The 14,644-nt window shown below is 39.2% G+C and overlaps 4 protein-coding genes across 8 annotated transcripts in view; 1 reads left to right on the top strand and 3 right to left on the bottom strand.

The window, feature by feature from the left end:
* Nucleotides 1–25: 25 nt before the first annotated feature.
* LOC137980107 (protein Churchill-like) lies at nucleotides 26–2,537 on the top strand. 3 transcript variants are annotated; one of them, XM_068827467.1, is made up of 4 exons: nucleotides 26–210; nucleotides 498–636; nucleotides 1,348–1,418; nucleotides 2,281–2,537. In XM_068827467.1, the coding sequence occupies exons 1-4, from the start codon at nucleotides 172–174 to the stop codon at nucleotides 2,374–2,376; spliced, it is 345 nt and encodes a 114-aa protein (XP_068683568.1). In that variant the 5' UTR covers nucleotides 26–171; the 3' UTR covers nucleotides 2,377–2,537. The 3 variants fall into 3 exon arrangements, with proteins under 3 accessions (XP_068683568.1, XP_068683567.1, XP_068683569.1); XM_068827466.1 differs by having other exon boundaries at nucleotides 1,345–1,418; XM_068827468.1 differs by having other exon boundaries at nucleotides 135–288; nucleotides 1,345–1,418.
* On the bottom strand, nucleotides 643–8,314 carry LOC137980106 (uridine diphosphate glucose pyrophosphatase NUDT14-like). 3 transcript variants are annotated; one of them, XM_068827463.1, is made up of 5 exons: nucleotides 8,086–8,314; nucleotides 5,229–5,272; nucleotides 3,912–3,976; nucleotides 3,082–3,348; nucleotides 643–2,236 (listed from the first exon to the last, which is right to left on the bottom strand). In XM_068827463.1, exons 1-5 carry the CDS (start codon nucleotides 8,170–8,172, stop codon nucleotides 2,217–2,219), a joined length of 483 nt encoding a protein of 160 aa, XP_068683564.1. In that variant the 5' UTR covers nucleotides 8,173–8,314; the 3' UTR covers nucleotides 643–2,216. The 3 variants fall into 3 exon arrangements, with proteins under 3 accessions (XP_068683564.1, XP_068683565.1, XP_068683563.1); XM_068827464.1 differs by having other exon boundaries at nucleotides 1,425–2,236; nucleotides 3,301–3,348; XM_068827462.1 differs by lacking the exon at nucleotides 643–2,236 and having other exon boundaries at nucleotides 2,677–3,348; nucleotides 8,086–8,313.
* A 1,617-nt stretch (nucleotides 8,315–9,931) lies between these two features.
* LOC137979263 (uncharacterized) lies at nucleotides 9,932–12,055 on the bottom strand. The gene is made up of 4 exons (XM_068826484.1): nucleotides 11,994–12,055; nucleotides 10,474–10,579; nucleotides 10,243–10,375; nucleotides 9,932–9,972 (listed from the first exon to the last, which is right to left on the bottom strand). The coding sequence occupies exons 2-4, from the start codon at nucleotides 10,535–10,537 to the stop codon at nucleotides 9,945–9,947; spliced, it is 225 nt and encodes a 74-aa protein (XP_068682585.1). The 5' UTR covers nucleotides 10,538–10,579; nucleotides 11,994–12,055; the 3' UTR covers nucleotides 9,932–9,944.
* A 538-nt stretch (nucleotides 12,056–12,593) lies between these two features.
* LOC137978753 (dihydroxyacetone phosphate acyltransferase-like) overlaps nucleotides 12,594–14,644 on the bottom strand; it is a 13,598-nt gene continuing 11,547 nt past the window's right edge. The window contains exon 14 of the mRNA XM_068825802.1: nucleotides 12,594–13,184. Within this exon, the coding sequence (XP_068681903.1) occupies nucleotides 13,123–13,184 (62 nt within the window). The 3' untranslated portion in view covers nucleotides 12,594–13,122. The remainder of the gene's footprint in view (nucleotides 13,185–14,644) is intronic.

Here is a 14,644-nt window from a genome sequence, read left to right as displayed (position 1 = left end):
CTTTGTAAGAACAAAGAGTTCCCTTGGGAAAAAGACGGCTTCGTATGTCATGTAAATGAAACTAGAATGTCTTCAAAGCTTTGTACTGAAGGCGCACAATTTTGAAATGAGAGCGTGGCCTGGGGAACAAGGTGAAAATTTAAGGAATTTAACTTAACCAAAAGGGAAAAGATGTGCCGAGTGTGTGTAAAACAAGAGCTTCCTCAGAGGGTAAGAAACTCTGAGTTGCCAATATGAGTAAACTCTCGTGCTTATCCCAGCGTTGTAGCAGGTGAAACTTGTCGTATGGTATGTACTCCATGGGAGAATGGTCGACTGAGCTGTTTCATCAGGAACCATAACTCCCCGCATAAGTTAACCGAAACTCCACCTGTCCCGAGGCCTTGTTTCTTTTCTTCTTCCCCCCACAATAGAACATAGTTGTTAATCACAATTTGGAATCATGCATTCAGATCAACTAGACAGTACAGGATATAAGGATGGTCCTTACATTTCAGGGCACGATTTGCCTGGAGAGCGGTTCATATTTACTCAACTTTGCATCATGCAAAGAATGTGGCAGGAGAGAGCCTCTTAAAGTAACAGACAAGGTAGATGAAGAAGATGACGATGGAGAGGAAATGGTAACCTACAAACGTACGTACGTAAGGTTGAGTTGGATTGCACTGTCCACTGCATAAATGATGGTCATATAAATTAATCACTGATGAGTGAAAAAGTATAGTTTCATTGTTTCTTTGCCCAGTGGATATGGGGAAGATATCTGTTTACAAACATTGCTTTTGTTATTCAAATGTGCTAACCACAGGAACAAAAGACCCTTTGTTTCAACAGCCAACGAGACTCTGGTTGGCACTTTAAATGAATAGGTGACGTCAATGATATATCTCCCTTCTCTTTTAAAAATATTTGAAGACAGTCTGTTGAACAACTATTAAAAATGCATTAAAAATATTTGAAGACAGTCTGTTGAACAACTATTAAAAATGCATTGTGGCCATTTGGTGAACTATGTAACAAATAGTACAGACAATGCTGAACCACTTTCGATTTGTTTTTTTCCACAATATTCAATGCTAAAGAAAGTTTTTATTTCAGAGCGTGACCAAAATCATAACACAAAGAAAGAGCAAGCGTTGTCTATAACTTTCTTGCAATATGATTGGTTTATTTCCCAAAATCAGCATTCCTGATTGGCCATCAAATTGCGTGACAAATTGACGCGAGCATGACGTGTCTAGACTCTTATTGACAACGGAAAATTAGCCAATCAGATTGTGAGATTACAAGCGATTGCGGTAAAAATGGTCTTTTTTTGTGACTGAATATGAGTATGCTCTTTAGCAGATGTTTGTGCCAGCTGTGATCACGTTGTGGCAACACATGAATACACCTTTAAGGTGGAGGGATGCTACCAGGTATACGGTACAATATTATTATTTACTGTGATGATATTGTCATGTACCATTATTATCAAAATGGAGATCTTTGTTCATATTTTTCGTCTGATTAGCAATTTATGCCAATCATTTCTAATCCATCTCCCAACACTTGAGAGGTACAATAGAAAACATTTATTTTTTCTCTCTCCATCCAGTTTTGGCACACACATTTCTCCTCAAGAATGATCAAGCTATATAGCTTGTCTATTTTTGGTTGCTGCTGCTGTTTTTCTTATTTTTTGTTTACTATAGAAACTAGAATGTCCCCATTAACCCTTTGAATCCCAAGCCAGCCTGAACAGGTCAAACTTAGTATTTTACCCTGTCTAATGCCAGAGGATTTTACTCGTCAATGGGGAACCCCCAGGAGTCCTTGGGCTAATTTCTTTCTCTAAAAAAGACAAAAATGTTCATCTTAGCCATTACACACAGCAGTAGATCATATAATATTTATGTGATCTACTGCTGTGTGTCATGATCATTTTTGATCATTTTTGTTTTGCATTTTTAAACATTCTTCTAAGAGGAGAGGAGATTGACCTTGTTTTGTCACCTAGTTACTTGGCTAAGCCAATCATACATGTAAATGGAGAAAACATTTTGGGTTTTCTTTAAAGTTTTTGAGTGGATCTTAACACCTCCTCGTAACCCACGAGTGTCAATCTATGGTCAATTTAAGAAAAACACAATCATGTTGATGATAACTCTTTGTTATGGACAACACTATCATGCCTCACTGTATTCCTTCCTCTTGTAAAAGTATTGGTTACACTCCTATTTCATTGACTGACCACCTTGAAAAATCAAAATAATAATAAATTATTGTTTCATTTTGCAGGAATACACAATGACATGTCTGCTTTGCGGTACTGCAGCAGATTCTGTGAGCATTCTACCAAATGATCCTACTGAGAACACAAACCACATCTTTTGACCAAGCCAGCCATTAAATAAGTTATTAAACAATCAATGACAAGCAGGCAAAAACCTTTAACTTGTTATTGATGAATTAAATAGCAGTTATTATTGTTTTAGTGTAAATAGTACAATAATACATGTATAATACTGTATTATTAAACGATTTACATAATAGTGGCTGAAGAGGAACTCTTGATATTACAGAAACAAAAACCTTTTCATTGCTGAAGATACTAGTCTCATTGGGAAATGTACCGTATCAATCCAAGATAAACTCTCAATAGTACAAGCACACAAGTGAGAGTTTTTTGCCTGGCTCGGGCTAACTATTAAGCAGTCTGAACACAAAAGGTGATTGTTGCCAAGAAACAGCACAATTTGCGCAAGTGTTAGAGAGTGGTAATGCCTCAGCAAGGACAGAGGTGGATTATTTCCACAGTCAACATTGTGACAGTGGCTTACGTTTGAGACCATACCTTTCCCTACTTTGGAATTCAAGTCACAAGATAAAAACCTCAAACCATAAATTTGTCAAAATACCACATAAAAGCAAACATGACCCCACCAGGTTTCTGTTTAGTACTATCAAATATGAACTCCCGGCTCTTCTCTAAGGGAAGGTAAAATATTTCTATCATCTCTCCTTCATCAGTATTCCCCCCTCCCATGCTTACACACATATCATCAGTAATCTCAGAAAAGAAAAATGTTTGCAAAGCACCAGAACTTCCAACACCAGAACGGAATGAAGCTATTTTCTGAAGGTTTTCTTCTGGAACATCATAGCCACACTCCTCAAGAATTTCTTGTTTCATTGTTCTAGCTGGGCTTATGTTTTGGTCAATAATTCCTGCACACAATTCGTAAGTAACGCCTTCACTGAATGGTGCTGTAATAGGGATTGATGAGTCTTCCATTGTCATGGAGACACAGCTGTTACCTCTCAGGCCATCCATGTAGAGGCTTCTGTTGATATGCATGTAAACAGCTGTGGAAAAAATCAAAGGCTCTGTGTGCCAACTTAGCCACAGTTTTTCGCTATAGGACCGACCCTTAGCTGGTAAATACGGTAACTTATTATTTTTTTCCTCTCTCTCTCTTTCTCTCTCTTTCTCTCTGAAATCACTTTTTTAATTGTCGACTCACAGCGCGCTTAATAGCGCAGTTAGTGACTTACAAACTGAATGTTTCGAATTTTTATTTGAATTCTATTTCCACACCTCTTGTCTAATAAAAATCTGTTTAGAAACACTTCTGCATGTAAACGGTGTCAAAAAATGGAAATTTAAGGTCATTACACAAGCTCACGCAACCAGGGCTAGTATTCCGCCCAGGTTGGTAGGCAAGATAGAAAAATTCCACCCACTCCCACAGCCAATCAGATTACAGGATTAGCCCTGATCGCATATCAAGAGAAAAAACTAAATTATTGCCATTTTTTTCATGCAGCCATTTCATTTGCATTGTCGTAAACAGCCTATTGGTTAGTTGGGAAAATTAAGAAATTATATTGTCTTGTCTTAAAGATCAGCATCTTGTGCAATAAATTACCTGGTCTAAATTGTTTCACGAGGACAAATGCTTGTCTTGTTGTGTTGAACAGCAGAGCACTGACACTGAGAGAAATACAAGTCAAACCATTAATAGTCTGACTTTATTCACAGGCACCCAACGATAATCTTCAGCGAAATGTATACACCTCCGGGAGAGCCAAACTGTTCTAAGAATTTCGGTTTTACTTGTAAACAGCTATAGATTTCTTAACTAAAACATCACCTAAAAGATTCAGCAACCAGGGAAAAGTAGTCCCTTAAGTTTTCGGAAGGGATATTTTTGCGATGTTTGGCATTTAAAAAGATCACCTAGTAGTTTCAGATGAGCAAATGGTTCCCTGGAAGGTTACAGGTAATGTTCAGCCAGCAATTTCTGAAATGGAGCTTTCATTCCCTAAAATTTTCGGACAATTCAATTTTCTGCTAAGATATGTGAACCGATCAAATTCTTCTTGGTGATAAAAACATCTCTCTGGACAATCTTAATACATTACAAGGTGCTTAGAAATGTCTCTCAAAGGCTTTTGGCTTGATTTGCTCGTTGGGTTCTCCTTGTTTATTCAGTTGTGTAGCTTCAACTGTTTTGTTGCAATAAGCTAAAAAACATGCAGTGATACTGATAATGTGATTCTTGGATGGCTTTCTATCAGTCACCCAATGCAGCTTCTACATAGGGTACTGGACACCATAGTGTGACCAATGTTTGTTGCTAAGTATCATTTTCTTGTTTTCAATGGCAGCCTTTCATTTTATTGCATAGGTGTCTCCTTGTAATTTTGTGGCTGCAGAAATCAAAAGACCACTCTCTTGGTGGAGGAGAAAACTAAAATGGCAGTGACACTTAAGAAAGAAAAGTTTCTTTTTGGGAATAGTATTCTCTCTGCCCTTTTTTTTTCTCAGCGAAAAACCGAACTGTGGCTGCTGTTCACAAGTGCTGTTCCAAGAAAACTTAAGCCCCCATCTTTCTTTCACTCAAGCTATTTTCTTGTAGTACTGTTCATATTGTGACAGAAAGTATGGTATAGGAGACCACAAAGTCTCCTCTACAAAATGTCCAGACACAAATTCCTAGAAAATACCCTTCCACCAATCCCTTTCTTCAACTAAAGCAAAAAAATAAAATAGTATCTAATAATTATTGCTTTGTCGGCTGTCATTACTTAAGTATTGAAGCAGCCTCTCTATTGTTCAAGTCTAAGTTTTTGTTTCTGTTGTTTAGACTTTTCTTTTCAGTCGGTGAACAAGCCAGTCACTTTGTATATATGAAAGTGGCTACATGGCACTGTCAAAATGTCAAAAAGAAAAATTCACATACCTATCATGAACTTTAACATAGTCCCACTTCCTTTCTCGTCCATTCTGTTTAAACAAAAGAGTGATACTCTGTCTGTTGCCGGGTGATTTTATTTGTCAACAGTGGTCCACTTTAGGGATGAATGGGAGAAAAATGTCTAGCTCTACTCAAAAAATATGTACCCTTAAAACACTTCCCCCCTAAGAGTGATGCTTATAGATTTTACTCTGTTTATCACCAGATGGGAGGCCACTTCAGGGGTTAGGTAAAACTTTACGATACTGAAAATATCATTTGTGTGCTCAGAAAAAGACAGATATTTAAGACATTTTAAAATTCAAAACAAATGACAAGACCATTTGGATATTTTGTTTGAGGCTCTCAAACCTCATCAGTGGTGTGAATGAGAGATCATGTGACTTCATTGTCCTTTTGTCCCAAAAGAGTTGTAAATGACAAGGAGGTCCAGCATCTCGTCCCTGTTCAGCCAAGATTTGGTTTGTTTCACGGGAAAAAAAAAATTTTGGGACTACACCTCCTAAGTGTAATAATTCACACCGCCTAAGTTCAATGTGTTCCTTAAACCTATTACCAGTATCTTTCTTCAGTGCTTTCAATAAGCACGGAGAGCTGACAAACCTTGTCAACTACCTAGCACATGAAGCAGCTACCTTTTTTCTTTAGATTGATGTAATAATTTTGAAGAAATATTATTTCAAACCTTTTTGATACAGTTGGTTACTCTACTCTAATCAAACCAGCTGCCTGCATCAAATTTTAGCAAAATACCTGTTTCTAAGAATTTCATGCCTTTTTTTAAGAAATAGTGACACTGAAGCAGAGTTATCAATAAAAATTAACTCTAAAATACAAACATAATACTGGTATCCAAATCTTCTTGTCATTTGCTCTGAGTTTTGGAATACTTTTTAATCGATGTTACACAATTTGACTCTATTTTCTTCTCTTTATTTATTAAATAATACTTGTAATATACCACTCTCTCTCTCATTAACTCAAACATTCTTATTGTGTCACTCAAGCCTATTGTCTTTCTCAAAAGGCCAATCTTTTGGTTGGGAAGAAAGGAAAGGAAAGGAACTTTATTTAAGTGTCTAGTTGTTTCAGCGCTGGAGCACTAATTGGGGACACTGTAAACTGAAATTAACAATGAACACAAGTCAAGTCAAATGTTGGTTTTTGAGGAGAGGGGAAACTGGAGTACCCGGAGAAAACCTTTTGGTGTGGAGTAGAGAACCAACAAACTCAACCCACCTATGACGCCGAGTCTGGGAATCAAACCTGGGCCACATTGGTGGGAGGCAAGTGCTCATACCACTGCGCGATCCCTGCACCCTGGGAAGAAGACACAATGAAGCAGACTGATTTGTTACTCAAAAATCTTTGAGTAGGTAAGAGTTGATGAACCACTTACATGTCAACCCTTTCACTACCAAACAACACCAGTTATAGATTTTATTCTGGCTAATGATAGATTAAGGAGGCCTTAGGAGTTCGAGAAATAAAAGTTATTCATCTTCTCCTCCCGAGTCATCTCCCTTAATAATACTTCTTGTTATATTTCTCTCAAGTGCCATCGAATAATATTTTCCTGCATCCACATACCATTTCCTGTGTCAGGTTGGGCTTGTTGTAGTCTAACTGGCCTGACTAGAATAGCTGTGCTAACTGTGGGCTACCATGGTCTTGTTTTTACATGATTTGTTTTAAAATGAAGTGACGTGAAAGTGAAAAAAAGAAAAGGGAGAGTGAAGTAGATGTGGGCTTATCACCTGTGTTCATGATGTCACAACACATTTTCCAAGTATTTAAACTAACTTGCCTGATTCTCTTATGGTCCACACATAGCTCAGGACCACACACTCTCTCACTTTCTGGACCGTCGGATAATCAAGTACTACCAAGTCAAAATACTACTAATCCTTTCATTTTGCTGGCTAAACGTTATTGTAGAATATGCAGGACCACATGTACCATTTATTTGCAGATTTTCTGAATAACGATAGATTTAAGGGCAATGGCCTTGACCAATGAATAATAATAATATTCTTCTCCGCCCAAGGTCATCTTCCTTAATACTATTTCCTGTCCTTTTTTCCTCAAGTGCTGTCCAGTAATATTTTCCTACCAGAAGGCAGTTTGACCATTGGCATTGAAGTTAAAATAAAATTCTACAGAATTATAAAGAGCACCATAAGTAAGTGCGATACGACTTCGGAGTATCTTTTTAAGCAGACTAATCTAAAGATTCACATGCTAATTCGTGGCCTGGTGTTCTAAAGTTTTAATGGTGAGGGGATCGGGAGATCGGAGCGACTTCAGAATACCCGGGACATCTGCAGCAACGTAAAACGTTAAGACCCGGCCAAACCTTGGCAACATTTTAACACAACATCTTGCAACATTGCTGCATGATGTTGCGACATGTGTTGAACAGGGCGGCCAAACGCATGCAGCATTTTCATAATTTTCAACGCAACGTGTCAATCAATGTTCATGTGCCCGAAGTCCCTGGCACGCAAGAAGTGGACCTAACGTGCATGCCCTAGTGCAACAATATGAACGTGGCCAAACGAGTACAACATCATGTAACATCCAAAATATTGCACGAAAAATTTGGCTGTTTTCAAATTTGATCCAGCAACATCCAACATGTTGCAACATATCGCAACAGGGTGGCCAAACGTATGCAACATGACATGTCGTACCCAACAATGTTGCAAGATGTTGTGTTGAAATGTTGCGAGCGTTTGGCCAGGCCTTTACGGGCCTCGTTCTTTCTGACTAATTGCATGCACTTCCACCGTTCAGCAGGACCGGCCTGCATTCTTGATTCACGAGTTGACATTTAGCTCACTTGTTTAAAGACAACTCTGGATGTCTTGATAAACCGCGAATCCACACAAGGTTCCACACGCATCCCTGTGATATCAAGTCCGTCCATTTTAAAAAAACGTACAGGATGACAGTTTGACGTTGACGTGTGAATCAGCACCACAACTCGTCGACAAAAGCTTCTTTTCCCCAACTTGGGCAATGTGAAACGTTAAGCCTACTCCAGACAGCGCATGACATCTTCATGGGCGATTAAGGACAATTTGTGATATCATACACCATGTCTACCCTTTGCCACACCTTGCTGTCCCACCACAGGTTCCCCAAGGAGTGTGAGGGAAAGCCAACAAAAGTATAGTGAGCTCCTGATCCCGATAAAAGATATGAAAATATGATTTTACGAAATCAATTAAAAAGCCCAGCCTTATTGCCATTTTTGATCGCTCCTTCCTATGTGGCTTTTTTTTTTCAGATTCGGGTCGAATTGAGCCATGGTCAGTTCCTTGCTTGTCGACGGTTAGGCCATCCCCAATTTTTTTTTTCGTTTACCGTCAAATGCGTTTCCTGATATTGGATCGGTCGGTCGGATTGGAAAAAAAAAGGCTTCAAAAAAAACATAAGCATTCTCGGAATCGGAGGCCTGGTACCCCAGCATCATAGCTGTGGAACCAGGAACTGTGACAACAAGACGTGAACCCAAAATCAATATGGCGAAAAAGTTGGTGAATGTTGTTGCCACCCAAACTCCTATGTGACATAAAATGGCTTTAAAATGTCGATACCTTTTTTTTTTTTTTTCGGAAAATGCCAAAAATTTGGGTCGTTTCGGACGACGCTAAACGGAGAAAAAGTGGATGGCATTACAGTAAAATACCAAGGGCGAACACTGAATTCTCAGGAGCCCACCAAATGGAGTCAAATATTCCTGTGTAAAATGTTCCCACGGTTACAATTTCACCGTAGAATTCAAGGGCACTTTTTTTTTTTCATTTCAATCCGCTAGCCGCGCAATCCAAGCCCTGCCAGAGACGTCGGGCACAGGCGGCCCAAGCTCACGGTGGCAGGATATTTTTTTTCACTTTTATGCGAACGTTCAGCGTAACGTGATATATACGGCCGACATATACTATTACATAACGACCGAATTTGACCTGCGAAAACTGACTCTAGCCTTGTAGCATATGGAGGTGTTGTGTTGCAACGGTTTGAAGTTATAAAGGTTCGTATGGGAACGCAACGGTTTTGCTTTAAAAGTCAATTATTCTTGTATTTTGTGAATAAAATCTACTTACTCTTTTGCTCTGTTGTATTCTTTGTTGTTTGCTAACTCCCCAGGCCGATCTAACGCGATTTCAGCGAGTTATCGTTCTGTGTGTTTCCACTCTTTCTTTAAGTAGCTCTAGGGTCGCCTTGTAGTGTTCAAAGTGTACGAGGATCTTTTCCATCGTTTTATCGTCGCAGTGCTTCGCAGGGCTTCGATTGCGCGGCTGACGGATTGCAATAAAACAAAAACCTTTGCCCTTGAATTTTACGGTATATATATATCACATCACAAGATATTACACTTTTTCCGCACAAACAAACTAACAAGCAGACTATAAAATAAGTTTTTGTTTATTTCAACAACCTTATATATGAGTAGTATGACGACTTACTCGGAGGGTCCAAAAGCTCGAATAAAAACCAATCCTATTAATGGAGTGTCCGCCATGTTCATTGCAGCAAACAAAATGGTTCGAGGGCCAACCAATTATAAGCAAATAACGTCACTGAACCTCGTTCCCAAGGTCTCTCTTCTTCCCTTCCTTGGAGCGAAAGGAAGGGAAGAAGAGAGGCCCTGGGAACGAGGTTGCACCACTGAGATTTTTCCGCATTCAACGACTACTGTGGCTTTGATTTTCTATTTTGCCTGTGGAAAAGAGAAAACAAACCCTGTACGAGAACTGTAGTCGCCAAGTACCCTTTATTTGACTTATCTGTCCGCAAGGGCTATGCAACAACCCAACTCCAACTCTTGCGTTGTTTCAAATTTATCAAAATAATGTAATTCAAGCAGTACGTGCATGAATAGACCCAAAAATGAATCAGAGGAAAATACATGTGATAGAGAAAGTAACCAAATGGTTCGATTGTGCTGCATCATTTGACAGGGAAAGCGACCAGCATTGCAAGTACTTACTCCTGAACCTGCTCTCTCAAGGTCAACCGCATCAACGTCAAACATGAAGCCGCCATTATGACAAGTACCAGAATTTCTGTAACTTTAGTCAAGCATTTGCGACGAAGTCCCTCCTTGGTTTCATTATCCAGTCCTGTTGATCAAGTTGTATCTCAACTTCAATAATCTTGTGTTACAAAAATACTTAATCGTCAGCACGGTGCGGTGTATGCTCCACAATTGCTTGCTCACCTTTCATGTCATTTGTTTCCTCGTGAAATAATATCCTTAAAGTCCAATCCATTGTATCATACATCCCTTCGCTATAATCGTCCACATACCAAAAGTACTCGTTCTTCTAAGTGACAGAGAAACGTTGCACGAGTTATGCGCAGCGTTTGTAATACGTCTTTAGCCGGAAGGCGATACATGATAGGGGGTGTAATAATATTAACAATGGGCCGTATAGCGAATAATCTCAATAAAGGTGATCTAGCATCAAAAATTTGTGATTTGAAATCAGCGCAACAATGAGAGCAAGTGATGGGTAGAGGCAGGATATTGGGGAGCTTGAAATAGTTCCCAACAAGAGGCTACGGGTAGCCTGCACTTTGTTCGAAGGATTTTTAGCGCTTTTCCTTGAAAAGCTCACTGTATTCCAGTGCTTGTTTTTTGTGTTACAATGGTTGCGGTCGCATTCGGGGAGTTAACACTAGTGTTAAAATCAAGTTCTATTGTTCAGTGTTTCCCTAGGGATTCAAAACACCAGAGAGTTGACACTAGAGTAGTGTTAACACCAGTGTTACACTGTGTTTCTCTCAAGTGTGAACGCAACAGATATCTTGGTCAATATCCAGTTCTATTCCGTAGTCCGAAGTTCACATTCCATGACTAAACCATATGGTTAAGTGCAATTGTAGAATAGTTGTATTTAAAACAAAAACGGGAGAACTGTAAAATTCCGTATTTAGCCCAGTAAGATATGTTACCGAGTCATACGATAACCGGATAGTGCATTGCGTGCAACAAGAACATAAAATATTCCAAAAATTAGTCTTCCATGGTCTAGCGGATCATCACGATTACCTCTGAATGAGATACCGAGTTCGAATCCTGTTTTCGCTGCCTTCTCTGAAAACACCAGGCAAAGAAATCTTACACATGCGCAGGAAAACCGCGACCCCCCCCCCCAAAAAAAAAAACAAAACAAAACAAAACAAAAAACAAACAAACAAAACAAAACAAAGCAAAAAAACCCAATATATATATAGAAAGCCTTTGTATATATGACTATAAGAAATGTTGGACACTGACTTACTTGAGCGTCAAACGACGTTCTCAAAAAACTTGGTAACTCGTTTGACGTTCAAATAAGTCAGTGTCCAACATTTCTTAAAGTCATTATGCAAATTCCTGACTGCAATTTCCAGCATATTGTATATGTATATATGTGTAAAAAGGAAGAGTCAGAGCCGAATCCTATACTTTGTTCCTTTGAACCAAATAATTGGAAATGACGAATGATCCAAGCAGCATGAGGAACTGTTGCAGCACCAGGTTCAGTTTTTACTAGCCGCTTACATAAGGCATTGATTCAAGGTTGCAACGAAGACCCAAAACGTGCAGACGGAGTCAAGGACGAGGAATAGCTTACTAAATTAGATCAATGGTACGACACCTGGGTTGCCTGTCCTTACCGCAAATAAGCAAATACATGCACCACTGGTCAAACTTTACCTTTACGAGCTAAAATAGTAATTTTATTTACTCACTAAGCAACTCCAGATATGGTGGATTCTGTGGGTTACAACTCCTACATAGCCTTCGGGGTGTTCTCGGATACCTGTGATACAATCGATTTAATTTCCTCATTTGAAAAAAACGATTCAAAGAAACTTTAACACATTTGGGACAAGTGCAAAGTCTCTTCCTTGTTGCAATTTTCAACTGGCCCCTAAAGGTGCAATTCTTCAAAATTTACTGAGAAGACAAACAGAGCTTAAGTAATCCTAAAAAAAAGAGCTTAAGTAATCCTAAAAAAAACGGATTTTAAATTGTTTACATACCTGGTCCACTTCCGAGAAAACAGGCGATCATTGAAATACTGAGCATACAACACCAAGGAATGGCCAAATACATTTTTAAATTTCCAGTTCCGTCACTAAGATGCGACTTAAGGGATTAATGCCAATGTTTGTTAGAAGAACAAAAACACAACCAGCAACTAAAAAATCATCTTGGCAGGAACAGCCAGTGGATTTATCCATTGCGATGGATCAACCGTCAAAATCACGCGTCATAATATGGCGAAAATGCGCGTGCACAGAAATTCCTCGCGCTTAGAAAAAGGCCGGAAAGAAAGGAACAGGAGACAAGATTAAGAACTTTTATTTTCCTCAAAGATGAAACTTAAATCAATTGCATTTCACACGTCCGCTACAACCATGACGCCATAATGATATCCTTCCCAACGATCAATGAAAAAAAATTCAGTGGAGATAAAAATGGCCAAACGGTTGTTGCAGACTTAAAAATGATGAAGGGGATTTTTCCATGAATTCGAGGGTTTCTGCTTTTAGAGTTCATTGTATATTCCTATTTTCTTCTTTGTTTTGTTCTTCTCGTTGCATTACCAGCCTCATTACTCCACAAGATTCGCTGCTCTTTGTTTGCATATTCCAAGTGACAAATGTACTTACTATCCAAATGGTATAAAGTAATGTATTGCTTCATTTATGACAGCTCGAAGTCTTTCAAAAACTTCTTCATTTTCTTTTAGAATGCCATATATTTCCATCCAATAAAAGGAGACCTTACACACACGGTCTTTTTCAGGTCCCTATTGTGATTTCCAGAGCTTCCAGACCGAAGAGTTTCTAGCCATATTTGGAGCGAGGTTTCTCACAACTTCGAAAGCGTCGAGGAACACTGTGTACGGTTTGATGAAGAGTCAAGAAAACCACCTGGAAAATTAAGTCAAACAAAATAACTAAATCTACCGACAAGCGCTAGGTCTATCGTGTTAGACTATTGAGAACACCCTGGTTTTTTTAACTCTCGCTTAAGCATTTTTGGGCAACTTTGTTGGGTGGCAATGTTCCGGAGCCGTGCTCTTCAGTGAACATACCAACAATGTTGACCAAAATTAATGGAACAAACTTAGAGAAAACAATACTCAGAGACATAAAAACTGGAAAATAAATAAGTAAATAAATTGATAAATAAACAGTAATTTAAAGTAAGTAGATAACTTATGATCTTTTTTAGTAAGTCGCGGGGTCTTAATGCCTTTGATATCGGCTATACACAGTAATTTGAAAGATTTAATGTTCCGGGCTCTAACTGTTTCAAGTGATGACTTGATCCAAACACGGACGGTGCTCACAATATATAATCACTATATACCAGATGATATGAATAAGGCTGAAGCAAAGCATGTTGAATACTTGATCTTGGAGCCGCTTCTATAGAGGGTGGAAATCGAAGGTCCATCACATTAGGGCCGTTTATACGAGAGAAAATAAGCCGCGGCTTACTCTGGCCGCGGCGTACATAATACGCGAACGGAACTACTTATAAGAGTATAAACTCCCAGGCCAGGATAAGCCGCGGCCTGAGAAAGCCGTGAACGTAGATTTTGTACCATTTATACGGGGTGTTCGCGTCCTATGTAAGCCGCGGCTTATTTTCTCTCGTATAAATGGCCCTATTGTTATTAATTTTGTACAAAAGAGTCGCTCGAGCCAGCAAACTTCTGGATTCCAAGGAGTCCAAGCCAAATTGATTTACAAGAGCTTGTCAACTCCTGGACATCGTGTAATCCTGTTTGACAAATCGTGCAGCCCGAAGCTAGACTTATTAATGGTTTCGGTGCTCTTTTTCAGTATAGGGATTGCATGTAGCGCTGGCATACTCCAGTAACGGTCAGACAAACGCTTAGCCAACTCTTTCCTTTACTTCTGGAGTGCCTGGGTGAAGTCCAAGAGTTTTGTTGGCCCTGCCAAAAATTTTATTTAAGTGCTCATTGCAGGCAGCCTCACACGGTCACAACCACATAATAGGGAGTTTAAGAAACCAAGACCGCTACGGCGACGAAAACGTCACTTCAAAATATAAGTTTGAGCTATTTTAAGTATTTCATGATTATTCCATCTTGTTTATATTATACAAAATGGGCGAAGTGTCATTAATAACTAGATTGGTACGGACGGATTTGAAATAAAGAGCCCGGTGAGATTGAAAGATGCACCGTAGTTTGTCCACGTTGCAGGGACATGTTGCAGCGACATGTCGCAGCGACAAAAAGCTTGTGTAGTTCACACTGAGGCGACATGCATTTGGGTCGTGTAGCGGGGGCATGTAACAGGGACAAAATCACAACATCTGCACACACATGAAAACGTTGCAGGTAGTGACATGTCCC

The sequence above is a fragment of the Montipora foliosa genome, chromosome 12 (genome assembly GCF_036669935.1).
Source record: "Montipora foliosa isolate CH-2021 chromosome 12, ASM3666993v2, whole genome shotgun sequence".
In the NCBI taxonomy this organism is placed as follows: domain Eukaryota; kingdom Metazoa; phylum Cnidaria; class Anthozoa; order Scleractinia; family Acroporidae; genus Montipora; species Montipora foliosa.
Note: the sequence above shows the minus strand (reverse complement) of the source record. Positions and strands in the feature narration are given on the sequence as shown.